Genomic DNA, 26,473 nt, shown 5'->3' on the forward strand with positions numbered 1-26,473 from the left:
GAAGACCACTTGATTACCTAAAAGAAATTTCCCGCCTTTAGCGCGCGCTCTCCTCCTTGTTCACCTGCAGCGTCGTCCGCCAGTTCACTCTGTCAATCGCCGCTCACAATCACCATGCAGGTCCAGTTAAATAAACAGCTAATCAGTTCTCGTCTAAAAAATGTCTACGATGGATGGAGGGTATGCTTTCAGCCAGTTCGATTGAGAGTTCGTTAATGAGCTTTCTGTCATTTTTAGAATGCGAATCAAAATGACGAGTACGGCTCCATAGCAGATGCAGAAGCTCTCTTATTGCTGTCCGGAGACCCTGCCGGTGAGGATGAACCCGTGAGGAAAGGGACTGCCTTTCAGGTGAGCTTCATTAGCACTTCATGAATCACGTCTCTGCTGTGTGGCTTACGCGCCAATTCGTGTAGACTTGGTTGCTTGGTTATGAGTTTCCCTCTACATTACTCCTCTTCCAGAAGGACAAGCTCTCGATATTATGCTCGGCTAGCAAAGGTGTGTATTGTATCGTCCGATGCGTGACGATCTGACGTTTAAACGCGACACGTGGGTTTGCAGCCAAGTTCTTGCACCAAATAAAAGAAGGGAATCCTCCCGTTCCAGTCGAGATACTCGTACAAGCAAAGGCGAAGGAGCCACCTAGCGATGCACTACCAAAATTCGTGGGGGCTTATACATCTTTCAAACGCGTCGGGAGTTTGGTGAAGGAGGCATGCACGGGAAAGTTGATGACGGAGTGGGAGCAGGGCGTCTCAAAAGCTGACAGCAAACCCGAATTGGTTGATATGGCCCCTGCGTTGTCTGCTTTCATGGCTGTCAAGGATGAAGAAGAAATGGTGTGTTCATATATTGTATCTGGGGTCAATGCTATTCTGATTCGCATCACAGAAATGCATTCGTACAGCAGCTAATCTTTCTTCCACCTTGCTCGTTCACCATATCGTGTTGAAATTGGAGATGATATTGGACAAAGAAGCCAAGATAACTCACGAACAATTTGCCACTCAGATAGAGGCGCGACTTGGGTCGGGTGAAGGTGACGATGCTAAAGGGCCCGATATGAAGGTGTGGAGCAAGGGGCGGGGCCTCAATGATGTGCGTTAGCTGCCCTGTCAAACTCGCTCGTACATCTCATGAGTCATTCCAGGTCGACTGGGCATCAACGGAGTTCTGCTACTCTCCTATCATTCAGTCGCGGTCAACAACCACCGGCTATGATTTGCGATCAACTGCGGAGTCATCCTCGGACACCATTGCACACAAAGGCGTCTTCCTCATCGCCGTTGGCATGCGATACAAGGGTTACTGTGCCAATCTCGGGCGGAGTATTATTGTTGACCCCTCGAAGGTCAGTGCGGGTGATATCATTTTCTCACTGATCTCATTTCGCCTTGTAGGAACAAGAAGCAATCTACAACTTACTGTTGTCGATGCAGGCCGAGATGCTGAGGGAAATCAAGGACGGCGTCAGTGCACGTGAGGTATATCAGCGGGCCTTGGAGATTGTGAAAAAGGAGAAGCCGGAGCTTGAGAAGAACTTTGTCAAGAATGCTGGGTTTGGAGTGAGTAATCCTCCATCAATTAAGCGCCAATAAGTCTTAAACTTGTTTAGACTGGCGTGGAGTTCCGTGATTCTGCATATTTGCTTTCTTCAAAAAACGCTAAGCACCTGAAAACGGATATGGTTTTAAACCTGTCTCTTGGCTTCTCCGACTTACTTGATGACAACGGCAAGAAGTACGTATCACTCCTTTGGTCTACGGCAGTTCCGTTCATGTATACGTTTCAGATACGCCCTCCACATAGTCGATACCATTCGCGTTGGCGCTGACAGATCAACTCTTTTGACCGAAGGTGCCAAATCCACCAAAGACACCCTCTTCTTCCTGAACCCCGAAAATGACATTGAGGTGGAAGAAGACAAGCCGTCCAAAGCACTCAAGAAGGCTCCTGTGAAACCCCTGGTAAACGGTTCTCCCGTCAAGAACAAGACAGTCGGCGGCAAGGTGTTACGAAATAAGACGCGTAGCGCTGCTCAGGAAGAAGTTTTGATGACCGCAGCTGCCAAAATCAAGGATCACCAGCAACAACTTCATGATGGCCTTCAGTCTGCTGGATTGGCGAAGTACTCTGAGGGTGCTAGCGGTGGTGGTGAAAAGGAGGGTAAAACTTGGAAGCGCTTCCAAAGTTATAAGGGTGAAAGTGCACTGCCGCGGGAAGTCGAAAGTCTCCGAGTGAGTAGATCAACTTACTAGTTGGAACTTTCAGGCTAAGACAACACTACCCAGGTCTCCGTGGACCGCAAGGCTCAAACAATTGTGTTGCCCGTACATGGATTCGCTGTACCCTTCCACATCAACACTATCAAGAACGTGAGCAAGAATGACGAAGGGGATTACACATATCTCCGCATCAACTTCCAGACCCCTGGTCAGCTCGCAGGGAAGAAAGATGACACGGTACGTATGGTTTCAGAGTCGTAAGTGTTCTCGAGTTTGAAGGTATTACCACCTAGCCTTTTGAAGACCCCGACTCTACTTTCATCCGTTCGGTCACCTATCGGTCAACTGATGGCCACCGCTTCGACACCATTTCCAAACAAATCACAGACCTAAAGAAAGAGGTTAACAAGCGTGAGCAACAGAAGAAGGAAATGGCTGACGTTATCGAGCAAGATGTCCTGGTTGAGATCAAAGGTAGACGTGCGCACAAGCTTCCTGAGGTATTCGTCCGCCCCGCCCTTGACGGCAAACGGTTACCCGGCGAGGTCGAGATCCACCAGAATGGTCTACGCTACCAATCTCCAATGGGCTCTCAGAAAATCGGTATGACGTTTTGTTTCTCCTTCCAGGATATTGTTAAATCCCGAGCTCCTTAGATGTTTTGTTCACTAACATCAAGCACCTCTTCTTCCAGCCTTGTGACAAGGAACTTATGGTCATTGTACACATTCATTTAAGAGCACCCATCATGATTGGGAAGAAGAAAGCACATGTATGTCGTCCTATTCTCAAAGCAACTACGTCCTCTGACGTGGTTTTCTGCAGGATATCCAGTTCTTCCGCGAGGCTTCCGATGTTCAGTTCGATGAGACTGGCAACCGGAAGAGAAAGCACAGATATGGAGATGAGGATGAAATTGAGATGGAACAGCAAGAACGAAAGCGAAGGCAGATGCTCAACAAGGAGTTTAAGCTGTTTGCTGAGCGAGTAGCCGAGGCAGCATCGACGTCTATGGGTGAGACACTCGAAGTGGACATCCCCTTCCGTGAATTGTCATTCGAAGGTGTGCCGTTTCGCACCAACGTCCGATTGCAGCCCACAACAGAATGTCTCGTGCATCTCATCGACCCTCCGTTCCTTGTTGTCACTCTCAATGAGATTGAGATTGCTTCGTTGGAACGTGTTCAATTTTCGCTGAAACAATTCGATCTTGTTCTTATCTTCAAGGACTTCACTAAAGCACCGTTGCACATCAACTCGATACCAAGCGGTCAACTTGACGACGTAAAGAATTGGCTAGAGTACGCAATTCTGTTGCGATCTGTGGGACATCGATACTGACAGAACATGTTTGCAGCTCGGTCGATATTCCTCTCGGTGAAGGCCCAGTCAACTTGAACTGGGGCCCTATCATGAAGACAATCAATGAGAGCCCGTATGATTTCTTCCAGCAAGGCGGTTGGCGAAGTTTCCTCGGTGGGGGTGATGCCGATGTAAGTTCTTAATCGTGGTCGTCCGCGTTTCATGCAGGCTGAAACATCGTTCACAGAGCGATGCAGACGTGGATTCGGACAGCGAATCTGAGTTCGAGGCAGATCCGGAGGAATTGCAGTCTGAGGAGAGCAGTGCTGATGCTAGCGAGTATGACGGCTCAGATGCGAGCGACGACTCAGGAAGCGGTTCCGGTTATGACGATGATAGTGATGATGGCGATGACTGGGAAGAGCTAGAAAGGAAAGCCGCTAAATGTATGTATTCTGACCATCGTCCTTGTTTGATACTTATTTATAAAACCAGCCGATTCCAAGCGAGCCGCTGAAGCAAAGGGAACTCGCGGAGGTGACACCGACTCGGATGATGACCGACCTAAAAAGAAGAAGGCTTCTGCTAAACCCAAGGCGAATGGCAAAAGCAAGAAGCGGTAATGTTTGACTTGTGGACTTATCATGGTTTCTTCGCGATGAATATTGTATCTGCTTAGCATTTTATTTCTCCGTTTGCTTTTCGGCAGCTGTACCATTATTGATTCAAATGATGTGTCGGTTTTTGTGCATAATGATGATATCGATGGTTGAACGTTGAACCTCAGTACTCTAATCAAGTCATGTCCTGGTCAAGTCATTCCTCCTTATCCTCCACAGGAGTTTGGCCATTTAGTCTCGCTTCTCTGAACAACATGACACCAGCTATAGCTGCTCCAGGGCCAAATGCTACCGAGACCAATGCATGCCAAAGGAAGAGGAGCACAATTTCCTTCACGCCTTGAGCGAACCAGAATGTCACAAAAAGGGTGGATCCTATCCCAAACACTGCATCCCACTGGATGACAGCAGCGACTCCTTCGGGTAAGGACAAAGGGTGTTTGCTCAGTGCCAAGTGTGGCACCAGGACCTTCTGGAATTGTTGGATGTCAAAGAAGAGTGGCCACGTGTAGTAGATGTGGAAGATAGCAGAGGTGACGAAGATGAGACCATACATGGCTTGGATGGTAGCGTAGCCGGATTGCATGCGACGGGAAGAAGGACGAATGATGAGGTACACAAACTGCGCGAACGCCATGATGATGGGGTAGCCTTGCCATAACGCAGTGGATGTGATACCCCGAAACAAAACCATGCACACTGTCGGGATAATATAGCCGACTATCAGAGCAAAAAGCAAAGCTTCGGCACTGCCCTGAGCGATTTTTGTTGCGCGGCCTTTGACGGGGCTACCAATCGCCGCTCCACTCAGAATAAGCGCGACATAATAAATTGGCATGATGACTGCAAAACTGAAAAGCTGGAAAAGCACTCCAACGGCAGCAGGCATGCGAAGAAAGATGGAGCGCTCTTCACGTGCAGCCTCGACGAAGGGTATCATTGTTACTGCAGCGAGGGCAGTCATGAGCTCTGCTACGAGAGGTCGGTATGCAGGGTCTAGTAGGGCATGAAAGAGCGCCACAAGTGCGCACATGCGATCATCGAGGTCGGGGTAGCCGGTGTATGCCAGGCGCAAAGGGTATCCTTCCGTTCCGATTGGAACGTTGCAGTGGTCGAGAAGTTGCAGTCCTGTACCGCTTTGGTACATGTGACGGCCAAATACAATTTGCAATGCAATAAAACTCATTGGGATGAAGATTGCAACAGGCAAGACACCTCCTGACAATGTAAGTCCATGAGCCAGTCACTAGCGTGATTCTGTTGGCTGAACTCACGAAGAAATATTTTAGATGCCATTGTTACAGTATTGGCGGCCGCAGCTGTAAAATATTATTGCTACAAGCGATTAAAATGTGGCGGAGACGGGTGATGATATCGAATTACCTTTCCACCAATATACGTCTGGCTGAAGCCAACAATTTGCTCAGACTCGGACTCGGGTGATCCAGAGTTCGAATCGAAGTAACTTCTGAGGTGTCACAAAATTGTCACGCGATGTCACCCGTTGTCACAAAATATGAATGCGTGTCATTAACGTCACTGCTACGCGAAGGCGCGTCGACTCTTATAACAGCACCACTCTAAAGATCGGGCTGCCCCAACAGAATTTGGGCCATGACCATTCCCGCAACTGTCTGTCAGGTATCGAAGAAACATGTCTTGCTGTCAGAGATCTTGGCAGTGACCTCGGTCATGCGCAAGAATTCACGGTGGGCATCAGGAGCTCATACCCTTACAGCAAGAGACTCCGCGTTAGCAAGAGACCTCGGCCTGCGTAGGTCAACACCTAGTGCAGACATTCAAAAGAATGGGAGGCTCTCCCAAGAAGCGGACCTAATGGGCGGCTTCCAGCAGCTGAAACGTACGATCTGGGACGTCGATGGTAGGTGTTTGCTCATTGCACATGTGTAACTATCTTCAATCACTTCAAACAGATATCGAAGCTCTACCTTTGCCTAGTCTTATTGGTCCCTTCTTTGCCCTAATTCGTTCACCTCTGTCTAACGGACCTATAACATCTGCTGCACTCTCTGCCCTCCACAGCTTTTTTGTTTGCAACCTCATATCCTCAACCTCGTTATCTTTGGAGCCTGCTCTCGTCGAGCTCAGCAGCACAGTTTCACACTGCAAGTTTGAAGCCAGTGATTCTTCTGGAGACGAAGTTGTCCTCTTAAAGATAATGACCGTGATACATGATTGCATTGCCGCAAGTAGTGTGGGTGCGTTCCTCGGAGACGTCGAGATTTGCGAAATGTTGGAGACCGTCTTGACGACAGCATGTCAAATGCGGCTGAGCGGTGTGTTATAGCCTCTGTTCATTCATGGTGTCCGCTTACTCTACATGACACAGAAATTTTACGTCGATCTGCTGAGTCTACCATGATTTCCATTGTCAGGACAATTTTTGGGCGTCTACATGCTCTCCATCCAGCTGCAGAAGAAGCTAGACTCCGTCTGAATGAGGAGGAACCTCAGCACGGGGAGATAAGTATGTCCATGTCTACCAACCTCACTGATGTCGGCGATTCTCTATCGCAGGCATTAGAAGGAGTAACTTCATCCACGCAGCAGAACGCAACTTCATTAGAGAATACAGAGCGTTCTACAGCACCTGAGGTCGAGGACCCATCCCAGACGCTTTCACCACCACGACCGTGTAAGCCCTCCACATCTAGTCATTTGCTTCCGTAAACTCAACGTAATTTAGATGTTCTACCAGCACTTCTGGAACTGCTTCGTGTGCTTGTCAACATTTTGGATCCCAATGATCAAGTTCACACCGACTCCACGCGCCTTACTGCGCTTGGAATTCTCAATGCTGCTGTCGAGACATCTGGAACAGTTATGGGCGACTATCCTTCCTTGTCAGCCCTTATTCTTGATCCTGGATGCAAATATCTTTTCCAGCTCGCACGTTCCGACAACTCTTCTGTTCTCCAAGCTGCATTACGGACAATTACAACAGTATTCCAGACCATGCGAAGCGACCTTAAGCTTCAACAAGAGCTTTACCTTTCCTTTAGCATCGACAGGCTCGCAGCTCCCCCGCAATTGAAACCAATAAGCTCCAAGAAGAACGCCAACCCTACGTCTCCACGTCCTGGCACCCCTGCAACTGGAACACCGATCCTGGGACCGGTTGACACTGAGCTTGAGCTCGATAAGGGAAGTCCAGTTCCATCGCGGCCCCCTGTACAGCCTGCGCGTGGAGATACCCGCGACTTGATGTTAGAGACTCTCAGCCAGCTCTGCCGGCATCCGAGCTTCATGGTTGATCTTTACGTCAACTATGACTGCGACATAAACTGCGAGAATTTGTTTGAACGCTTGATCGAGTTTCTCACAAAGGTCGGTCGTCGGGGCAAAACCCGTGCGCTTGTCGTTCAAATTCTTGACTGTCTAGGGCGTATACCCATGGCAGTACTCTTCGGCGTCGGACGCACAACAATTACATTCTCAATATCTATGCTTGGATCTGTTGCTTGCGTTCGTAAATGACATGACAGCGCGAGCCGAGGGTGTTTGTACATTCGTTGTCCCGCTTTGTTCAATGTTCTGATATGCTTTCAACTTTTAGCGAAGTGAATCATGGCCTTCCGTGAGTATTGATTGTTTCCGTCCTCAACTATGCAGGTCATAACATGCCATAGGATTTTATTTCGCCAGATTCATTGATGCAAGACAAATCTAGGAAGAAGCTCGTTCTTACCGGGGCAGCGCGGTTCAATTCTAAACCAAAAATTGGCATTGCATTTCTTGAGGAGAACAAGCTCATATACTCCGACCTTTCTCCAGAGGTCTCACGAACGCGCAGTCTTGCTATCTTCTTGAAGAGCTGCACGCGTTTGGACAAGCGACTGCTAGGAGATTATATCTCAAAGCCAGACAATTTGGAACTCCTGAAGGACTTTCTTGGGCTGTTTGACTTTAAAGATGTACGGCGATTCCCATCTATCATATTCGCCGCACTAATAGTCACTCGCGGTGCGTAGAAACCAATTGCAGATGCAATGCGCGAGATGCTAGAGACCTTCCGACTTCCTGGAGAATCTCAGCAGATCGCTCGGATCACAGAAACCTTTGCCTCGATCTACTTTGCATCTGGTCCAGGTAGGGTCCTAAATTCAAGAATATGCGACTTTTTGTTCATCGAATTACAGCGGAAATCAAGACGGAAGATGCAGTCTACGTGTTGGCGTACTCCGTGATCATGCTCAACACTGATCTTCACAATCCGCAAATTCGAGTCAGGCCTTTGCACTTCTTAAACGTTTTCTTTATCTGACCAAGCATCAGAAACGCATGACCATAGAGGATTATCAGCGCAACCTGAGAGGCGTTAATGACGGCACTAACTTCTCGCCCGAGTACTTGGTGGGTGGCGTTATGCTGTTGAATGTCTGGATGGCTCACTCCCAGCAGCAAAGCCTTTACGACTCCATACGCAAACGAGAAATTGTTATGCCTGAAGAGCATACCGGCCAACTTGGCTTCGAGTACGCTTGGAAAGAGCTGCTCACCCGCTCACGGCAATCGGGTAAGTTGATTCATACAGGAATGGTGGTCGTAGGTGTAACTGGATCCCTCATAGGTCCGTTCTTGGTGTGCAATTCGGCCCTGTTTGATCTTGACATGTTCAAGACCGTTTGGAAACCGTTGATCTCTGCAATCGCTTACGCATTTATCAGCTTTGACGATGATTATGTTATTCAACGGGCTATTTCTGGTTTCCGTCAATGCGCCACGCTGGCAGGTCATTTCCATCTTCCGGATGTTTTCGATTTCGTGGTCGTTTCACTCTCGCAAGCAACTAGTTTATTATCTGAGAATCTGCCGACACAAGTTCCTAATTATCCAGTGGTCGAAGTAGAGGGACAGTCAGTGACAGTCTCGTCGTTATCGGTCAAGTTTGGCACGAACTTCAAAGGCCAGCTGGCAGCCGTTGTACTTTTCAATATCGTGAACGGAAACGGAAATGCCCTGCGCGAGGGTTGGACGCAAGTAAGTTGACACGACAAGCAATTATTTTTTGCTAATCATAGATACAGATCTTTGAAATGTTCCAAAACCTATTCATGCATTCATTACTCCCCACGCGGATGCTCCAAATGGAGGATTTCTTAGGCGGCGTCACAATGATCCCCCTTCGTGGAGGTCAGCATTCACGACCAGCGCCGCGTAGTGATGGGGGGTTGTTATCAGCGCTATCCTCATACCTTATGACCCCCTATGGTACCAGCTCCGAAGACCTCGTTCCTGAAGCTACAGACACAGAAGTAGAGAGTACAATGTGCACTATCGATTGCATAACATCATGCCGGTTGGATGAGCTTTACGCGCAGACTATGTGGGTCTCATTCAGCTGATGAACCTTATTTTCTCACAACCTTGTCACAGACAACTTGACTTGGAAGCACTCGTGGCGGCAATCCGAGCACTGGAGGCTCTTGCTCATGAACGGACAATCACGAAGTGGAAGCAAGAGTCGGATGAGCTGACCACCGCATTCAATACACCGTCTGCAGGAGACGGATCATTTACTTTGCCTTATGACCCTGCATCCGTTTTCCTTCTCGAGACCATGGTCAGCATTACCTGTCAAACCTCGCAGTACATCGAGGACTTATGGCACGTACCTTCATTTTCATTGGAGTTTATTTCTAATTTCTCCTTAGGCCGATTCTATTTGAGCATCTGTCCGCCTTGTTGTCGGCACCTACGCATTATAGTGTTCTCCTTATTGAGCGTGCGGTCGTTGCGTTGCTTCGACTGTGTCTTATTCTTGCTCAAAAGGCAAGTCACTTGTCCCCGCTTTGCCCTCTGTAACTGAGTAGCCCACATAGAAAACACTTCGAGACCAAGTCTATCTGTCGCTTGATCTGATTGCTGGGCTTCCCCCGATAGTAGCCAATTCTGTTGCCGAACAAATTGTTGCAGGCGTGACTTTGATTCTTCAAAACCGTGATATCGTTAGGCAAGATCAACATCATCATACCTGCGTATCTATAGCTCATCAATGTCAATAGTTCGCAAACCGAGTGGAACCTTGTCTTTGCAGCCCTTCGGTCAACGACTTCCCATCCAGAGGCTGCTCGTTCGACATTCAACTTGGTTTTGAGTTTCGTCACGGACGGACAGTCGCAATGGATGACACCAGATAATTTCAATGGTCTAATCACAATCTTGGATGAGTTTGCGACGTCTGCTGGTCATTCGATCATGGTTCCTCAGAGAGGACGACGAGTTCCTTCGCAGCCACCGCCTGAGTAAGCGGTTGATGTCCATAATGATCTGCCTACTGATATTTTTCCAGCGCACCACCTATCGAGCGCGGGAGACGAGCAGTTGATATTCTTTATGATATGAAAAGGTTCATTTCACCCTTTGCTGAGTCTGCTGGTTTGCCAACGGGTCAAGGTACGTGGGTTCTCGTGATCACGAGTTACTCTTGACAGTTAACATGCAATACAGTCTGGCGCCAATACTACCTGCCTTTGGTGTTGTCGTTGGGCAAACAGTCGACGAACCCCTCACGACTTGTGCGGCATACTGCTATCAGCCAACTTCAACGTCTTTTGCTTGGTCCTCGATTTGTATATGACGAAAACGACCATAGTCAAGTCGAGGAGATATTCAACAGTGTCATCTTCACCCTTGTCGATGAACTCCTGAGACCCCAAGTACAGCATATCGATCCACAGGGCATATCGGAGACTAGGTTACGAGCCTCGGCCTTGCTTTGTAAGGCATTCATGCACTTCGAGGTCCGGGAGAGTCGCACGAAGTCGGACATCAAGATCTTGTGGATCGCGATTCTGGATCTACTAGACAGGCTCATCAACGCCGAAAAGACCGAGCAGCTGGTAGGCCTTCCATTGATGTTCCACATGACGCTCGGTTCTTAATGATCCTTAATGATCCTAGTATGAAGCTGTCTCGGAATCTCTCAAGAACGTGGTTCTCGTGATGAATGCCGCAAATATTCTTGTCCCACCTTCCCAGGAAGACCAACGTGATGAACACCAGCGTACCTTATGGACAGCCACGCAAGCCAGGCTAGAACGTTTTTTGCCAGGATTTCTGGCAGAAGTGATACCGACTCCACAGTTGCAGTTGCCACCTTCAACGCCCGTCCCGGAATCAACTTCCGCAGTACCTGCTACTGGACCTTCCACAGCTTAGGGCACATAAACATATACGAGTTTTCTGCTACTACAATAATTTAATTAAAGACAAATAAAATCGGTGGAGGTCATAAGAATTTCATTTTGGAGGTTCTGCAATGCTGGTCGTCAAAAAACACGCACGCCTTACACGATAGATCTACTAACCTGACACGCGCGTATATAGCTAGAATCGCGACTATCGGCGCTACGGTATACCCGACAAACCGCACTACTGGCTGGCTATGGGATGTCACCCAAGTGGACCACGCGCCGCCAAGATGAGCAGTAATCAGGAGAAGAGGGAATAAGACATAGCCAGACAGCCTGCGAAACGTGTTATCAATCTTCGCTGGCATCCTTCTGATTACCCACGCTACCTGTGGTATTTCCATATCATCTTGGCCTTCATACCGCCCCCAAATGCAGCACCTCCAAACCACACACTTCCGCCGCCAAGTATCACTTGGCCCACGAGCCATGCGACAGAAACAAGTCCGAAAATCTGTGACAAGATGGTGAGAGAAAAATATAAGAGAGAAAGAAAAGCATACCCCATGCCACGTCGCGAAATGTCCATGTCCTCGGTTGAATTTCTGGATCTCAATCGCCAGGGTGCCCAAAGCGATGCATGGGAAGCCGACGGCAAGCATCGTTTTCTGGTGTCGTTGCAAACCAGCTGCTTTAGTTTTGGGGTGTGCGGTTGGTTGGAGTGTCAGGATCCCTGAAGCGAGTGATGAAGTGGGCTTATACTTAGAGTGTCAACGATCGAGTACGCACCATAGGTGAAGCAGCCAAGACCTAAGCTCTGGAGTAATGGGTGGACGGGGAACCACCCCATTGATGTAGGGTTATTGGTGAACACGACGAACCAAGTGACGCACACGAAGACCTTCAAGAAATGTGCACTCAGGGGTCAACTCCCGGTTACATGACACAAGAGATTGTTCGTCTCACCAGCATGGAAACCTGTCATGACGCAAATATGAGCGATGATGAATACAGTGCACGAGGAAATGCACGCACGAGTGCTCCATATGCAGCGAGCTTGTCCCCCCGGCGTTCCTCGGATTTATCGGCGCTGTCAGAGCCCATGATTGGTGCTGGGAAAGGCAGATGCTCTACTGAGGTTTCCGGATGACCGCTTGCGTCTAGTAGTCTGTAATGTTCTTCGGATTCCGTCAGTTCACTGGGCGCACGCTCTGGCATGGTAGATGATCTAGAGAGGATGAGAGATGGCGAAACGTCTACGTGGCGCGCTCTAAAAGCGAACCGCAGCTATCTGAGCGCTGCTCGACCAGTTCGAGTCTAGCTACTGTACTAGTCCGGTAGTGCCCACTGCCACGTAACTGCGACCAATCGTGCTGCGCACACCCAAGGACCAATTCATGTATATCTGACGCATGGACTTACGAATAAAGGAGACTCGTCACTGTTCTTGTCAACTAGTCGGACTTAGCCAAGTCACTAGCCGCAATTGAACCGTTGGTCAAGCTTTCAAGGACCATTGAGAGTAAAAAAAATACGACTTCCGCAGATGAGTGACTGTCAGAACTGAAAGGCTTCGATCGAGTTACAACACAATATTAATCCATTATTGACCACAATATTAGTGAGTACGTATAGCAAACAAGCAAGATGCAGCGAATATGAACAGTGACATGATGGGTGATCACGGTGCGTAAAGAACATGGATACGACTAAAGAATGCAGCAGAGAAAGTTAACAAAAGCACAAAAAAACATTCCAGGCTAAAATCACAACAAAGCAACTTATCAAATAAATGCACAGCACCGACGGTGATTCATAAAATAGTCTAACGGCCCTAGAGTGCGGGCCAGGAGCCCTCCGCTTTCCACTTGTCCACCACTTCGCGGAGCGCGTCGTGCGTGAACTGCGGACGTTTGAGCTTGTATCCGATGACTTTCTTGATTTTGCTATTGTTGTAGGCAAGTTTGCGTCGTGAAAGGGCCCATTGGTCCATGTAGGCATCAAGTGGGGTCTGTGTGATCGGGGGGTTGGATGTCTGAAGCATTTCAGTCCAGGTACCAACGTGGTGCTCGTTGATTTCCTCGACGATGTCATCGAGTTTAAGCTTCGGGATGTCAACAAAGCTCCAGTAATATAGTAGAACAAAAGCGCACCTTTGCCAAGGCATTTTCAAAGAATGAGTAAAACTCAAACGTTGTCCCGAAGAATTCTGTTATCATTGACCCGCCTTTAGCCATAGTCATCTCTGAGTCATCAACCTGCGTAAAAGATGAGAAGATATAAACCCCAAAAATGAGACTTTGCGCACCAAATTAAAGACAGGTGCTATGGGTTGTGCGTCAAATAAACACGCGCCCTCAATCTCCTTAACCTTTGATTTGTCATTATGAAAATAAATTTTCTCTCCTGCAGTTATGATTGCCTGCTGACGGCCAAGGGAAGCCATCCACTCTGCACATGCCCATAAACCGCCTGAAACATCATCTATGTGAACTGTGTTGACGCCGTCTTTTCCGGGGCCCCATCTGGAAACGGAGATGAGGGGGATTTGAGCGGAGGAAGAGGCTTAGACTCACGGGGTTTTCATTGGTTTATTCATGTAACCGTAGATGGACGCAACCGTGATTACTAGTGGATCTGTCGAGAACGTTAGTCTCGTGTCATGAAAAAAAAATGAGAAAGAAAAATTTACAGAGTCCGAACTCGACGTAAGGGCCATACACAAATCCAATTCGCAGGACGACAAGAGGAAGGCTGGATACCAAGTCAGAAATTATACCCTGGGTATGAATCCGTGAACGTACTCATCAATAGAAGCTAACATTCGGAGTGTTTCATGCCACCAGACATCTAATGGTCGCACAGGTTTAACGTCTTCCTTCTCGTCATGTGGACCCTTGTCTGATGTTTCATACACGGGTTGCTGTAGTCGTACGTAAGCATTGACTTTTCTACGGGCAGCCTCCAGACCGATGATGCGAGCGACGGTGAAGGTCAATTTGATTGCGATCTAGAATGGCGATGAGAATGTTGGTCTATTTTAAGAGCAGAGAAAAAGGACGTACAACTTCACTGCGGTCATGATTGATCTCACCGGTGAGATCGAAGACGTATGAGTAGGGTGCTTTGCCAGCCGGGGGATCGAAAGTAGATGCGACCGCGGCTTGAAGGAGATAATGAATAATGACAGGGAACGTAAGATGAGTACACACAAGGAACAGTTAAATTGGCTTGGCGATATTCAACATCGGGTTGAGCCAGGACCTTTGGGAACTCAGCGCCCAGATATCTAATAAATCGCCGATCAAAATGAAACGGGCGCAAATGTGATGAAATTTACGCACGTTGTGGGCGGATAAACGGAGAATCTATCGACGATGCGAAGGTGCTATTATAGACAGATGGAACCGGTGAGTGAGATGAGGTATCGATGAGAACCAATCGGAAAGATCTGACATACCGAAACGAGTCTCTCCCCCTCAGGTGGGACTAGTAATGCTGCGAGTGCTCGTGAACATGTATTTAGACCACCTGTACGGATGAATTTGAAAAAGTAAACGTGAGCGTCAGTTAGATGGGTAGATGGCGATGCTAGTTACCGAAAATGATAGCGCTTGGCTTTTGAGACATGTAGTTGTGGGCGCTGTGGATGACGGTGAGGAGGAGAGGAGGAGGGAGGGTGTGGCGTGGAGGGCTGATTAGTTTCACTGACAGCGATTTCAAGATTAGGGTGATTTATATACGCCAAAGTTTTATACTATGTTATTACTGTACCCGACCTTGTCGCGGAGGCAACCTCGAGAGAAAGAAGCACCCCTCGCTATATTACCTAATCAATAAACTTTCATCCGAAGAACCATAAATTTATGTAAAAATAGGAACCGCGCCCCAACCCTCACCGTTGCTCGTTAGTAGCCGTTGGCCCGTTGCTGCACTCTACCCCGTTATTTTCGCGGAAACCCAACGTAAGTAGATCATCATCTAGGCCTTCATGTGTTTGAACATATTAAAATATTAGGGTCACCTTGAGGTTCAGACATATCGATTACGGGCGCCGGATGTGACTCGAGCTCACCCTAATAATTACGTCGTCCATAATGCAATGCCGCCGGAAAGTACATTGACTTAATCCAATGGCTTGTAAAATATTGGGGCGTTTATTATCTTCGTTTAGTACCGAACGGATATAATCTCTCACTATCGGTAAATCCGCAACGGTCCCTTTAATCATCTCGTCTCATTTCCTCCAGGCGCTCGTATACAGAAGAGAAGTCCTTTTGTGCCAGATCCGGTCGATGCCTCAACATCTCGGCATAGAAATTCTGCGCAGACTTTCCAAGTGGTAATGGGCTGTCGGTTGAGGCCGCGATATCTGTCGCAAGAAGCATGTCCTGTACGACATTGAGGAACCGCATCTTCCCCGCTGGGAGCTAAACTCACCTTTAACATCAAAGCAGTCGCAAATCCGCCCTCGTAATCACGTTCACATGGAGGTGACTTTCCGGGGAGCGAATACGGTACCGGATTGTTGACTGACGAAGCCCAGCAACCGCCGGTAGAACTGTTGATGACCCCTGCAAGTATTCGCGGATCCAAACCCAACTTCTGTCCAAGTAACATTGCTTCGCCGACGACAATCTGTTGCACTCCAAGAACCAGGTTATTGCATATTTTGGCCCCAAGACCAGCGCCTGATGGGCCACAATGGATAATGCGATTGCCCATGCGGGTGAGGATCGGCTGCGACAGGTCAAAAGCACTCTCGGTCCCGCCAACAAGAAAAGCCAGCGTGCCAGCTTTGGCACCTGTTACACCTGTTTTGATAAAGTTAGTATTGTTATACGTGTAAGCAGGGGTGCGGGGGCAGTGCACAACAATAGTACGTACCTCCCGATACGGGTGCGTCCACCATTTGCGCCCCTGCAGAGATCACGTCTGCCGCGACGCTACGGGCAATTCCGACATCTAGCGTTGTGGAGTCGATAAAAAGAGAGCGCTCCAACTCCGCGGAGCTGAGAGACTGCAACGCAGGGATGACCCCGTTTGCTTCAGAATACACGGTCTTCACCTGAGGCGAGGATGGAAGCATTGTCAATACTGTTTGAGAAGCATACACTGCCCTAGAAATTTCAAGTGGCGATGTCGTAAAGGAGGAAGCCTCACAGTTCGAAAGCAGGAATAGACTTACTCTTTGGGGGTGCGAACAATGTCAATGTGTGCCCCAGGAAACTGGGCCACAAAGTTCTGACGGAAGGCGATCGCACTGGTTGGGAGCGCGTCGCAAACGACAAAGTGGGCATCGGGTGATTCTGCGAATGTCTTCGAGAAGAAGTTAAAGGCCATCTCAGAGCCCATTCGACCGAGACCAATGAATGCAATGCTCTTGGCACGCACGACTTGTCGCTCGAGCGACTGAAGTACTCTGGCAGTGTGTCTCATGAGAAAGTTTGGCAGAGCAACGTTCGGGAGAGGTGTTCAAGTGCAAGTCAAGGACGACTCGGTCGGGTCTTGGGTCGGTGACCGTGTCACTCGAACGAGTACCCTCGTGATCATGCGGGGAAGCGTGCCGTATTAGGCACGTGAGTATCACGTGTCGAGCTATCATTATGTCAGCTACACGTCCGTAGTTTCATGATTTAGACACTTACTTCGTCTGGGACTGGTCTGGGTTATTATTGCAGTCCTCTAGGACAACAATTGGCACGGATTCATTAATCCAAGATGCTTGCAGCCGCGACTTCGTTTTTCTCCCGAACAGCCATATCTCAGTCGTATAATATTGCCTCATCATATGGCAGTAGGCCTTCCACCCCAGGTCCATCGGGATCTTCGAACCCGCTCCCATCTCCAACATTGCCATCAGTTAAAGTTGGTCTATGGAGAGTCCAGGCTGCATCCCACAAAGTCACAAACAAGAAAGTTTCCGTATGGACCCTTGACAAACGCGCCGAAATGGAAGGTCTGGGCCCCATATCCAGGGAGCGGGTCTTGGAGGTTTTGAAGGCAGAGGTATATTTACGATATCAATGAATCCGCCTTCTGCTCAGTTGTTGTCCTTTAGGCGGCAGCACTAAGCAAACTGCGCCATCCTTCCATCTTGGGTATGGTACACGAAACTCCTACTACGTACACATTATGAACTTACTGTTCGCAAAGAAATGGTCGAACCCCTTGAAGAAACGAGGAACGAGCTTATATTTGCAACAGAACCGGTCCTTTCGTCACTTGATCTCTCGATACCACGTGGGTCTCGCCATACGCCTCTAGTTGAGCTAGACGAAATCGAAGTCCGTCTGCTTCTTTTGATGCGGAACGCCGTTAATAAGTTTATCTCCACCTCAGATTCAGAAAGGCATACTGCAGCTGTGCAAAGGCTTGTCTTTCCTGCACACTTCCGCGAGACTGATTCACACCAATTTGAAACCCGAATGTGTGATTATTAACGACGTCGTGAGTGTTTCCATTCCTGATGGCCCCGCGTGTGGCTTTATTCTAGTCGCCGTTTTTTTAGGGTGATTGGAAAATTTCTGGCCTCGGTCTTACCATCCCCCTCGTTGGTGCGGATGGATCTCCGACCCGCTGGGAATTTCCTGGTTTTGATGGTCGCGTGCCGTCATATATTCAGCGTTCTTTTGATTATATTGGTGCGTATAGCGCTGCTATCATAACACGTGTCTGACCCATTTCCACGGATCGACAGCTCCTGAATATGCACTGGATGAAGTCCTTATCACTGCATCAGATATGTATTCCCTCGGTTGTCTGATATATGCCGTACATTGCAAAGGCAGTCCGCCGTTTAGAAACCACGGAAATGTAGGAGGCCTGAGGGATAATGCTAGTCGTCCTGTGCCGGACATCGGGCAGCTCGACACGGATTTGCAAGGTTATTCCATTTCGCGTAAGATAATTATAGAATCATTGACGCACAACTCTATGCAGACCTCCTTCGATCGCTCATTACTCGTGGCTCGAATAGCCGACCGACCCCCTCGACGCTCCCTTCGCATCCGTTCTTCTCCTCACTACCAATCTCTACTCTTAACTTCCTAGACCGCTCGAACTTCACAGCAAAGACGCGAGAGGAAAAGATTTCTTTCATGCGTGGCCTCACAGGGGTTCTGGATCGCTTCTCAGAAGGTCTGCGGACACGGAAGATCTTGCCATCCTTGCTTGAGGAGGTATGTGTCCTGTTCCCGATTCAGACTGCAGAACGATGCTGATGGAACGCCGCGTCGTTGGCAGATGAAAGACACGCATTTGCTTCCGTACATTCTTCCGAATGTGTTTGCTATCTCCAACGTTCTTTCTGCGCCGCAGTTTGCTTCGCTTGTTCTGCCTAGTCTTAAGCCCCTGTTCACCGTCAAGGACCCACCGCAGAACATGCTGACGCTTCTGGACAATCTCCACATGTTGCAGAGTAAAACTGAAAAGGGCGTTTTTCGCGAACGTGAGCAAGTGATTCGACATTAGGCTTCACGCGGATTTACATCATTTTCAGAGGTTCTCCCACTTGTGTATCATGCACTGGAGTCTGAGCATGCTATGGTGAGTTTTTCAATGAACAGCATGTCGCAGCATGATCTGATAGGGTACAGGTACAAGAGCGTGCCCTCAAGGCGGTCCCAGATCTTTGTGAGACGATTGATTATGCTGAGGTTTCCGGCGTACTGTTCCCTCGAGTCGCCGTGAGTTGTAAATGTAGCATTCATGAAAAGCGCTTAATCTTGCATTGTGCAGCTGGTATTCACGAAAACGAGAATACTAACTGTGAAGGTCGCTACGCTGGAAACGTTCCTCAGCTTGGTAAAGACCCTCGACCAGGTTTGCTTCAAGTTGCATCACATTAATATTGTTTTGAGATGCTCACATCTCCGATATAGACAAATCTCACGCAAAAACTCGTACCACTGCTATCAAAAATCCGAACGAAGGAGCCTGCTGTTATGGTGAGGTCCATGTTTTGTCACAGTTTTTTGAATTTTCTGACGGCGTCTAGATGGCAACGCTCTCGGTACAAGAGGCCATGGGTGTGAAGGTCGACAGAGAAGCGGTGGCTACCCTCGTCCTACCGCAATTGTGGACAATGTCGATGGGTCCTTGTGCGTATAACCCGTTATTGCCAGTGCTGTGACCTGAGAGCAATATAGTATTGAATATTGAACAATATCAACGCTTCATGAGCGTTATCCGTAGGCTCGGTGATCGCGTGGAAAAGGAACATAATCAGTTCCTCCGCGACTCGCAGAGGATTGAGGATCGTTCGGCAACAAACACCAATGGTGTCACGTCGCCTGCCTTCAAATCGGGTGTTGATTTTGAAAGTTTGGTGGGACGTGCAAACGGTGCGACTGTGAAGCCGGACACGGTGATCGAAGGAGATAGCTCGAAGGGATGGGATGATGACGTGTGGGGGACCATTTTTAGCGGCACGCCCGAGGTAAGTTGTTGATATTTTGTTGACAACATTCACGCTGATCGTCCCCGTTAGCCGATCCCATCACAGAGTCCAACTCCAGGCCCTGCTGTTTCTACCATATCACCATCAGTTCCTTTAACCAGTCAGGCGCATTCACTACCGTCGTCACCGCGGATGTCATCGATGCCACTAGTGTCTCGGCCACCACGGTTAGGTGCTAAGCCTGTCCCATCTACCGCCTTCGATACATCTGCTTTCACATCACCTACGCTACATCCCAGTCAGCCAAATCGTGTCTCATCCCCATCCGCGCAACCTCAGCGACTTGCAAGTTTCACAATGCCACCGCCCCCGCTGCCACCTCCACAAAGGCCTAATTACAATGTCTCGTTATCTGACTTCGCCGCCATGTCTCCGAGCACTATTGCTTCTGTGCCGAACTATATCCCATCAGGTTATACCACAATACAGCCTACTTCTCCTGCACTCTCGATGTCGTCACCTCCTCTACACGCATCACCACTGTCGATGGGGAGCATACTAGCACCTACTCGACCGACAACTGCTACAAGGCCGATCTCAAAAGATGACTGGGGAGACTTCGATCCTCTCAAGTGACGAAGTTGATTTCATACAGGAACGTCGGATGTGATTGTCAGCACTGTGGAGTCCCTGCGATTGGGTCCCTTCATGTTGTTTCTCGATGTCTCGTCGCCCCTGCGCTGGTCGTCTAGAGTTTCCATCTTAACTATCTCATATGACCTCGCACGTGGTCAGGATTTTAGCACACTGCACGATTGTTATTTTCCCAATCTTATTCCACCTGGATTGTGTTTGGTGACCCAATTTTCTGTTATTCAAGTCCTGTGGTATGGCTTGTGATGTGCATCCAACCTGCTGTTCGATTCGAAATTCTGTCGCCACTCTTGCCTCTCCATCTCATCGTGATCATGCAGTAGGCGATATGACTGGGGATTGCAACTGTGGATCACAGTATGCAACAAAACATATTTGTTTAACCTCTAAATCAGTGTCCAGTCTGTCCTTGGTATTGCATTTGCGCGTTGGAACTCGATTAAGCTGGTTCCACTTGGATGCCATCCAATGGTCGAACATACGTCGCTTCGACAATAGTCTCGGGTCCTCGCGAGCCGAATTGCTTTGCGATACTATCGGCATCGATGTCAAGGTTCAGTAATGCCTTCAGAATCAGGAGTGCCCCGATCTTTGAGGCAACAGCATTTCCTTCCGAGCAAGTGGCGCTGTGAATGCCTAGTCAAAATAATCAGCAACGAAGATGAATCTTTGGGCATGGACTTGCATTTGCTACAACCTTCCTTGCACGGACAGGCTTCCACTGTGTCGTGCGCCCGTCGCAAAACTTCGCCACCTGCGATATTACTATGAAAAATTTGACGATACATGAGGATAATGTGCTCACTGTGATCGAACGCCTGGGCAGACACGCTACCTTTCCGAGATGCATCATAAAATATTAGCCTATACTCTGACGTCAGTGAACTGATGGCACTCCGTAACGAGCAAGTAGACAAACCTAGCGGGACGCTTCCGCTGCGACCCCTCTTTATTATATTCTTTCTCTGCTGCCTTGCATTCTGTCCGCAAGTCGGGAGAAAGAACAAATCGATTCATCCATGCATGCGATGCAGAATGGATGGCTTCTGCAAGGTCCAAACGCTTTTCCCTCATCAATCCAAGTAAATCTTTGTGCAGATCGAACCAGAATCCGATAACTTGTCTTTCGTACGGCGGCGTTTCAACGTCAACAGAATCCAGTTCCTTGTTTCCCCTGAAGAGCAACTTCGAAATCGACGGACTATCAATTAACATCTACGCTCACCTGATTTTTCTGAAGCCTGCGAAATAAAACATTAAACAAAGAGCTTTTCATGTCATGGGATTGAACATACCAAATATTACAGTCGTCACATCGACTCCTATGCGACGGCAATGAAACATTGATATGATTGGGAATATGATTCACTCACTTCCGAAATATGCTCTATGCGGCGACCCCGCAATCTCTTTGATTCGATGTGTTTGCTTGGCATCCACATCCCTGTTGATCCAGTCAAGCGATGGAGTATATAAATGAAGAAGTACTTACGTGAAATCTCTACAGGGTGCCTTTGTAGATTGTTATAACAGGGAAATCGGATATGAACGCACCTCGGCTTAGTGATCCAGTTGACATCCGCCCTCACAAGTCTGGCCATTTTGGTATCATGACTGACTTCTTTAACCTATGCGACAGTCAGGGGGGACTATGATACCTAATCAGTCGTGCTTACGATAAACGTCAGTCCTTGATGTATGAACTGAAGACAAGCATGAGTGTGTAATCTCAGAAAATAATATGGGATTAGTGACGAACCACTCCACCCTCATATAGCTCGAAGATAGCCCTTGAAAGCTCAATCTCTTCCATAATTCTTGGCACTCCACCTGGAAGTCCAACTTTCGTCACATCGATAATGGTGTACTTGTCGTCATCAGCCCCACGAATTGAGATGTGCTTGGCTGGATAGGGGAGAAACTTGGGGTGAGGGTGATACCTATGCAAGGTTAGCAGTAGACCCAGATATGAAGCAGGACACTACCATCCGTCTTTGTCTTTCCGTAGCTTCGAATCGCACAGTTCGGCTAGCGAGGCACCGAAGTAGATAACATCATCCTTGGACAAAGGCATTTCATGAGCAGCACATTGCAAGTGAGCCTCGATGATGACTTTGCTCTCAACGTCAACGATCAGGTCGTCCACAGGCTTGTTATAAAGTTCGTCCGGGGAGTCGACGTATTCTTGGTCTATAGGGAGGTCTTCAGCTACCAATACAGCCAATGAATCGCGGGATCTTCGCCCAGCCCGACCAGCCTGCTGCCGCTAAAAATTCAATGAATCAGCATTGTCACGAACATCTCTGAAAGGTACCAACAAAGTTGGCGATGCCAAATGGAAATCCAAGCATGATGACGGCGTCCAAAACACCGATATCTACACCGAGCTCAAGAGCATTAGTTGCAACAATACCGAGTAAGTGTCCCGAAAAAGCTTCATGTTCAATGCGGCGCCGATCCTATGAATCCCTAAGAACTACATCGCCGGGAGTACACAATACTGACCTCCTGAGAGTACCCTAAATATATAATGTGATGAGTTGCAGATCAATCAGATGCCCAAAACAAAGATTGACCTCCTCTGTAAGGCATGACCTTCGCAAGAACATCTAAACGTCCCTCAGCACTAAGCTGTTTGCGCAGGGTTTTCATCGCCTTTAGTCAACGTCAATCCCAAGTCAACTCAAAATTAAGGGGCATCCTGCTCACCAACTCGCACGCTTTTCGAAACTAAATTTGCCTAAGCCTCTGAAGTCCAGTTAAGCCAAAAGTATGGTACAGACCTTGCAGAATAGAATGACTCGAACACCACGCATCATCAGAAATATCATGAGGTTGATGGCCTCACACATTGGCCTCGATTGTCCGAGTTTTGCAACCCCAGGATCCTGATTCTTCATACTAGGAGGATCCCAGACTAAGTAATCCTTCTTGCCAGATGGAGCGCCATCCTCAACGATTTCTTCCACGTCCTGCAAGAGATTGTTGAAACGGGACACACTGAGGAGTGTAAGAGAGCATACCTCGACCCCGAAAAGGCGTTTCATATGCTGACTTGGCTTCGATATCGTGGCGCTACATGATACAAATATAACTCGCTGGTCTGGCCAAAATTTGGTCAAAAAATGAGGGAGGCGCCATGCAACTGGAACATACTCCCTACAGCTGCACAGATCCTGCGGAAACGGCGGATGATCTGAGCAACATGACTTGGAAGCTTTATGAGACTGGAATTAAATCGTGCATCCATGAATCTTACCTCCCAAATAAATTGGAATAGTAATGCAGTTCGTCGACTGCTACGAGTTTGAGGTTTTTCATGAAGCTTTGGATAATACGTCAATGTTAGTGTGAAATGAAAATGAAAAAGCTCACGTCCGCCAATGCTCCTCATGAGGTAGAATAGAAGTGTGCAACATGTCCTTGATGGTACTATCAGAAAGTTCGATGATACTCACTTATGCATACCTACAAAGTTGGTAAAGATGACGGAGGAAGTCTCCCGAATAGCTGAAGAAATTCATCAATTGCCATGCGCAAAATGCAGGAAGCTTACTTCTCCGGTGATCCTGCGGGGTATCCCCATCATACGTCGCTACCTTAATATGCTGCAGTCCGGGGCAGGCCCATAGCAACTGCTCCAGCGCAGTACGTTGATCCTGAGCTAAAGCCTGAAGAACATATCATAAGATGCGGGCACCTTGTTCAATCGAGGACAAACCTTGGTGGGGTATATAAATATGGCTGTGGAATTAGAATTGTCTTCTAGAAACTTCAGTAAAGGAACCTGAAAACAATGTTTTTTCAGTTCAGAATTTCCAGAAGTTGTTCTGCAGAAAGCACCTGATAAATCACACTCTTGCCTGACGCAGTACTGGTCGAAACAATGACATGGTTCCTCCGCGCAATAGCGTTGATGGCGGCAGTTTGATGGCAATATAGCGAGGTTATATTTCGCGACTCTCGCAATGCTTGTTGTATTGTATGTGAAAGAGGCTCATCCAGCAATCCTGAATGCAAGTTGTCAGAAACAAGAAGCATTGTGAAAAACCTTGCTACCTTCAATAGCTTCCTTCTCCTTGATTGTCCGCCGGTCGGCAATTTGGATTTTATACCATTGTTGTTGTTGAATTTCTAGTATTATGTCGTCAATAGAGGGCCGGTCTTTAGGTTCGGGTATTATCAGATTCTGGAGGTCACTGGTGGCTAGGGCTTTCTTTGCGGAAGGGTTTACGGGGATGTGGTCTCTTGCTGCTGCTTGAAGCAAATCCGCGGATACCTCTCCCTCTGGAGTGGCCTTGATAAGCCTATATTTCGGGGTTAACAATAATAAAAGCAATATGCGTATGCATACTCGTCGACAGCATCTTTAAAGCGCTGGTTTCGTCTATCAACTAAACCACTGAATTGTGTGGGGATCATAGTTGGAGGGAGAGAGAAAAAGGTTTTGCGTCAGTCTGCATTCCATTACACCCAGACAACAAGGATAAAGCTGACTTTGTGGTCCTGCAAAGGTTCTCTGAAAATTCTAGTCGAAGGACATGCTCTTCCTCTTCATGACCTGGGAGTCGAGAGCTCGACGGTGTGTCAATGGCAAGAGTCTGTGAGTGAAGCGCGAAGTCAGGGCTGTTTGAACGTTTCTTCTGTTGAGAAACTGTCTCTCCATGTATGCGGAGGTCACTGTGAGGAATGTAAGCGAACTCGACGATATCCGGGAGAAGGGCTCTGTAGAATATGATTGTGATTATTCGGTTGAATCGTATAGTCTGCTCCACCTACTTGAGTTCGGCGACTTTAAACAGTTCGAGTGGTCTGCAGTCGTGTTTACTTAGTGATCACGATGCTTCCGGATGAGCAAACGAACCTTTTCAGAAGACCTTCGACGGAGGAACGAACCATAGGAAAAGTGGTTGCAAGATGCTTGCGGGAAGATAAAAATGCAAGAACTGTGTTCAATGCCTAATGTCTCATGTGAGTGTATTTCAGACAACCACATGTGGCAACTCGCCTTGAATATCTGCAACGACATGAAGACTCAGAAGAAATTTGTTGCATCAAATGGCATACCTTGAACAACTTGCGTATACAATTACTTAGCAGGAGAGTTCATCTATACAAATATTTGACTCACATCATGGAAATACTCAGGCCACTCTAATGTTTCCTTTCCCTTGCCTTGGTTCCTAGTACCTGTCGCACTCGAAACCTTCTGCCGTTTTGCTGCTTCATTGGCGGAACCCGCAGTTGAACGCTTCATACTTGCAAGTGCCGGAACGTTGAACTAATACGATTCGGTCTGCCTGAAAGTGGAGAGTAGACAAGTTTCTGTCACGTAGCGCGCCCCTAAACGCGTGACACCGCACATAAATTGCAACATTTGTCACACTTAGATCGTCACGCTCGCTTTCAAGTTTCCGGCAAACATTCAAGTAAGTCGGAATCCTTACATCTGAATCTGAATAAAACTTTAACTTGTACCAGATGTCCGCTATACCGCGTACTCTCCGAGTCGTTCCAAAGGCCTCTCTAAAGCCAGGAAGTAAAATTCTTCCACCACCGCTCACAAACCAGAATGAGCGTGCATTCAAAGAGCCTCTGCTCCGGATTATGGCTCGCAGGCAACAAGAAGCGGGTGATATATGGCCACCAAATTTGCGCATAGAGCCGCATGTTACGAAAAAAGCTATTGGAAAAGCGCCGGAGGAGATGCGCGTTCAGCTGAAGAGATTGTTGAAGGAACGGTGAACACTTAGCGTGGATGTGAGTTCCTCCCCCTCTTGCCTATCCTTATTTATGGATCGTTATCAGAGACACCTTGTGTCATATCGTGTTGTCTCCGCCGTTGCAGGACCCACTGCTCAATGTATTTATGAATAACATTTTAATAGTGCCCATGGTTTCATCATGCGGCTGCATTCTATTCTTCACCACAAATTTATTGTGAAGATAGGCGACGTCTCAAAAGAACGTGCGAATGCTTCTTCAACGTCGGATTTTTCAATGTGCATCCTGGCTATTCTGCGAGATCAACTAGTGCCAAGACAATGCTTTAGTCAAGTCGGACATATACAATTGGACTGGTGACCAGCGCAAACGTGAATACTTGCAGCTGCA

General features: G+C 48.0%; 9 protein-coding genes across 9 annotated transcripts; 4 read left to right on the forward strand and 5 right to left on the reverse strand.

The window, feature by feature from the left end:
• Nucleotides 1-39: 39 nt before the first annotated feature.
• On the forward strand, nucleotides 40-4,251 carry DEU56DRAFT_970985 (FACT complex subunit SPT16). The gene is made up of 16 exons (XM_041359447.1): nucleotides 40-180; nucleotides 238-351; nucleotides 417-501; nucleotides 565-842; nucleotides 895-1,101; nucleotides 1,154-1,354; nucleotides 1,404-1,568; nucleotides 1,619-1,743; nucleotides 1,796-2,240; nucleotides 2,295-2,465; nucleotides 2,522-2,831; nucleotides 2,885-3,000; nucleotides 3,054-3,529; nucleotides 3,586-3,721; nucleotides 3,778-3,976; nucleotides 4,026-4,251. The coding sequence occupies exons 1-16, from the start codon at nucleotides 115-117 to the stop codon at nucleotides 4,151-4,153; spliced, it is 3,222 nt and encodes a 1,073-aa protein (XP_041212498.1). The 5' UTR covers nucleotides 40-114; the 3' UTR covers nucleotides 4,154-4,251.
• On the reverse strand, nucleotides 4,252-5,623 carry DEU56DRAFT_781629 (uncharacterized protein). Its single transcript, XM_041352054.1, has 2 exons — nucleotides 5,425-5,623; nucleotides 4,252-5,368 (listed from the first exon to the last, which is right to left on the reverse strand). Exons 1-2 carry the CDS (start codon nucleotides 5,444-5,446, stop codon nucleotides 4,347-4,349), a joined length of 1,044 nt encoding a protein of 347 aa, XP_041212499.1. The 5' UTR covers nucleotides 5,447-5,623; the 3' UTR covers nucleotides 4,252-4,346.
• A 72-nt stretch (nucleotides 5,624-5,695) lies between these two features.
• On the forward strand, nucleotides 5,696-11,387 carry DEU56DRAFT_781631 (uncharacterized protein). The gene is made up of 20 exons (XM_041352055.1): nucleotides 5,696-6,032; nucleotides 6,085-6,447; nucleotides 6,501-6,806; nucleotides 6,858-7,498; nucleotides 7,554-7,670; nucleotides 7,728-7,748; nucleotides 7,801-8,085; nucleotides 8,143-8,260; nucleotides 8,311-8,396; nucleotides 8,447-8,524; nucleotides 8,573-8,687; nucleotides 8,742-9,151; nucleotides 9,199-9,497; nucleotides 9,548-9,778; nucleotides 9,826-9,943; nucleotides 9,994-10,124; nucleotides 10,177-10,416; nucleotides 10,464-10,567; nucleotides 10,622-11,013; nucleotides 11,075-11,387. Exons 1-20 carry the CDS (start codon nucleotides 5,765-5,767, stop codon nucleotides 11,330-11,332), a joined length of 4,581 nt encoding a protein of 1,526 aa, XP_041212500.1. The 5' UTR covers nucleotides 5,696-5,764; the 3' UTR covers nucleotides 11,333-11,387.
• On the reverse strand, nucleotides 11,221-12,818 carry DEU56DRAFT_59989 (uncharacterized protein). The gene is made up of 7 exons (XM_041347008.1): nucleotides 12,340-12,818; nucleotides 12,271-12,282; nucleotides 12,094-12,205; nucleotides 11,868-12,037; nucleotides 11,694-11,818; nucleotides 11,482-11,640; nucleotides 11,221-11,427 (listed from the first exon to the last, which is right to left on the reverse strand). Exons 1-7 carry the CDS (start codon nucleotides 12,520-12,522, stop codon nucleotides 11,403-11,405), a joined length of 786 nt encoding a protein of 261 aa, XP_041212501.1. The 5' UTR covers nucleotides 12,523-12,818; the 3' UTR covers nucleotides 11,221-11,402.
• A 320-nt stretch (nucleotides 12,819-13,138) lies between these two features.
• On the reverse strand, nucleotides 13,139-14,934 carry DEU56DRAFT_752956 (uncharacterized protein; the record flags this gene model as incomplete). The annotated part of the gene is made up of 11 exons (XM_041349670.1): nucleotides 13,139-13,408; nucleotides 13,458-13,562; nucleotides 13,613-13,829; nucleotides 13,881-13,941; nucleotides 13,997-14,058; nucleotides 14,109-14,314; nucleotides 14,370-14,467; nucleotides 14,517-14,593; nucleotides 14,649-14,692; nucleotides 14,765-14,835; nucleotides 14,904-14,934. The coding sequence occupies 11 exons, from the start codon at nucleotides 14,932-14,934 to the stop codon at nucleotides 13,139-13,141; spliced, it is 1,242 nt and encodes a 413-aa protein (XP_041212502.1).
• Nucleotides 14,935-15,527: 593 nt separating this feature from the next.
• Nucleotides 15,528-16,743, reverse strand: DEU56DRAFT_729421 (NAD binding domain of 6-phosphogluconate dehydrogenase-domain-containing protein; the record flags this gene model as incomplete). The annotated part of the gene is made up of 4 exons (XM_041348099.1): nucleotides 15,528-15,695; nucleotides 15,745-16,118; nucleotides 16,192-16,424; nucleotides 16,493-16,743. The coding sequence occupies 4 exons, from the start codon at nucleotides 16,741-16,743 to the stop codon at nucleotides 15,528-15,530; spliced, it is 1,026 nt and encodes a 341-aa protein (XP_041212503.1).
• Nucleotides 16,744-17,025: 282 nt separating this feature from the next.
• DEU56DRAFT_729670 (kinase-like domain-containing protein) lies at nucleotides 17,026-20,341 on the forward strand (the record flags this gene model as incomplete). Its single annotated transcript, XM_041348114.1, has 15 exons — nucleotides 17,026-17,313; nucleotides 17,366-17,405; nucleotides 17,461-17,591; nucleotides 17,647-17,754; nucleotides 17,816-17,948; nucleotides 18,005-18,190; nucleotides 18,247-18,485; nucleotides 18,550-18,754; nucleotides 18,806-18,852; nucleotides 18,903-18,992; nucleotides 19,045-19,128; nucleotides 19,188-19,253; nucleotides 19,304-19,406; nucleotides 19,455-19,744; nucleotides 19,796-20,341. The coding sequence occupies 15 exons, from the start codon at nucleotides 17,026-17,028 to the stop codon at nucleotides 20,339-20,341; spliced, it is 2,556 nt and encodes an 851-aa protein (XP_041212504.1).
• A 457-nt stretch (nucleotides 20,342-20,798) lies between these two features.
• DEU56DRAFT_909020 (DEAD H helicase) lies at nucleotides 20,799-25,616 on the reverse strand (the record flags this gene model as incomplete). Its single annotated transcript, XM_041357060.1, has 30 exons — nucleotides 20,799-20,995; nucleotides 21,072-21,113; nucleotides 21,165-21,223; nucleotides 21,279-21,533; nucleotides 21,585-21,600; nucleotides 21,655-21,681; nucleotides 21,733-21,803; nucleotides 21,852-21,860; nucleotides 21,914-21,987; nucleotides 22,036-22,062; nucleotides 22,119-22,299; nucleotides 22,345-22,625; nucleotides 22,678-22,818; nucleotides 22,865-22,878; nucleotides 22,936-23,014; nucleotides 23,069-23,089; nucleotides 23,143-23,331; nucleotides 23,383-23,462; nucleotides 23,516-23,568; nucleotides 23,619-23,684; nucleotides 23,735-23,781; nucleotides 23,832-23,869; nucleotides 23,916-24,030; nucleotides 24,081-24,146; nucleotides 24,203-24,369; nucleotides 24,419-24,666; nucleotides 24,857-25,084; nucleotides 25,139-25,171; nucleotides 25,224-25,318; nucleotides 25,491-25,616. 30 exons carry the CDS (start codon nucleotides 25,614-25,616, stop codon nucleotides 20,799-20,801), a joined length of 3,045 nt encoding a protein of 1,014 aa, XP_041212505.1.
• Nucleotides 25,617-25,762: 146 nt separating this feature from the next.
• DEU56DRAFT_781659 (uncharacterized protein) lies at nucleotides 25,763-26,423 on the forward strand. Its single transcript, XM_041352056.1, has 3 exons — nucleotides 25,763-25,788; nucleotides 25,841-26,119; nucleotides 26,168-26,423. The coding sequence occupies exon 2, from the start codon at nucleotides 25,841-25,843 to the stop codon at nucleotides 26,102-26,104; it is 264 nt and encodes an 87-aa protein (XP_041212506.1). The 5' UTR covers nucleotides 25,763-25,788; the 3' UTR covers nucleotides 26,105-26,119; nucleotides 26,168-26,423.
• The last annotated feature ends 50 nt before the right edge of the window (nucleotides 26,424-26,473 follow it).

The sequence above is a fragment of the Suillus clintonianus genome, assembly GCF_016758775.1.
Source record: "Suillus clintonianus strain FC179 chromosome Unknown DEU56scaffold_11, whole genome shotgun sequence".
Taxonomy (NCBI): domain Eukaryota; kingdom Fungi; phylum Basidiomycota; class Agaricomycetes; order Boletales; family Suillaceae; genus Suillus; species Suillus clintonianus.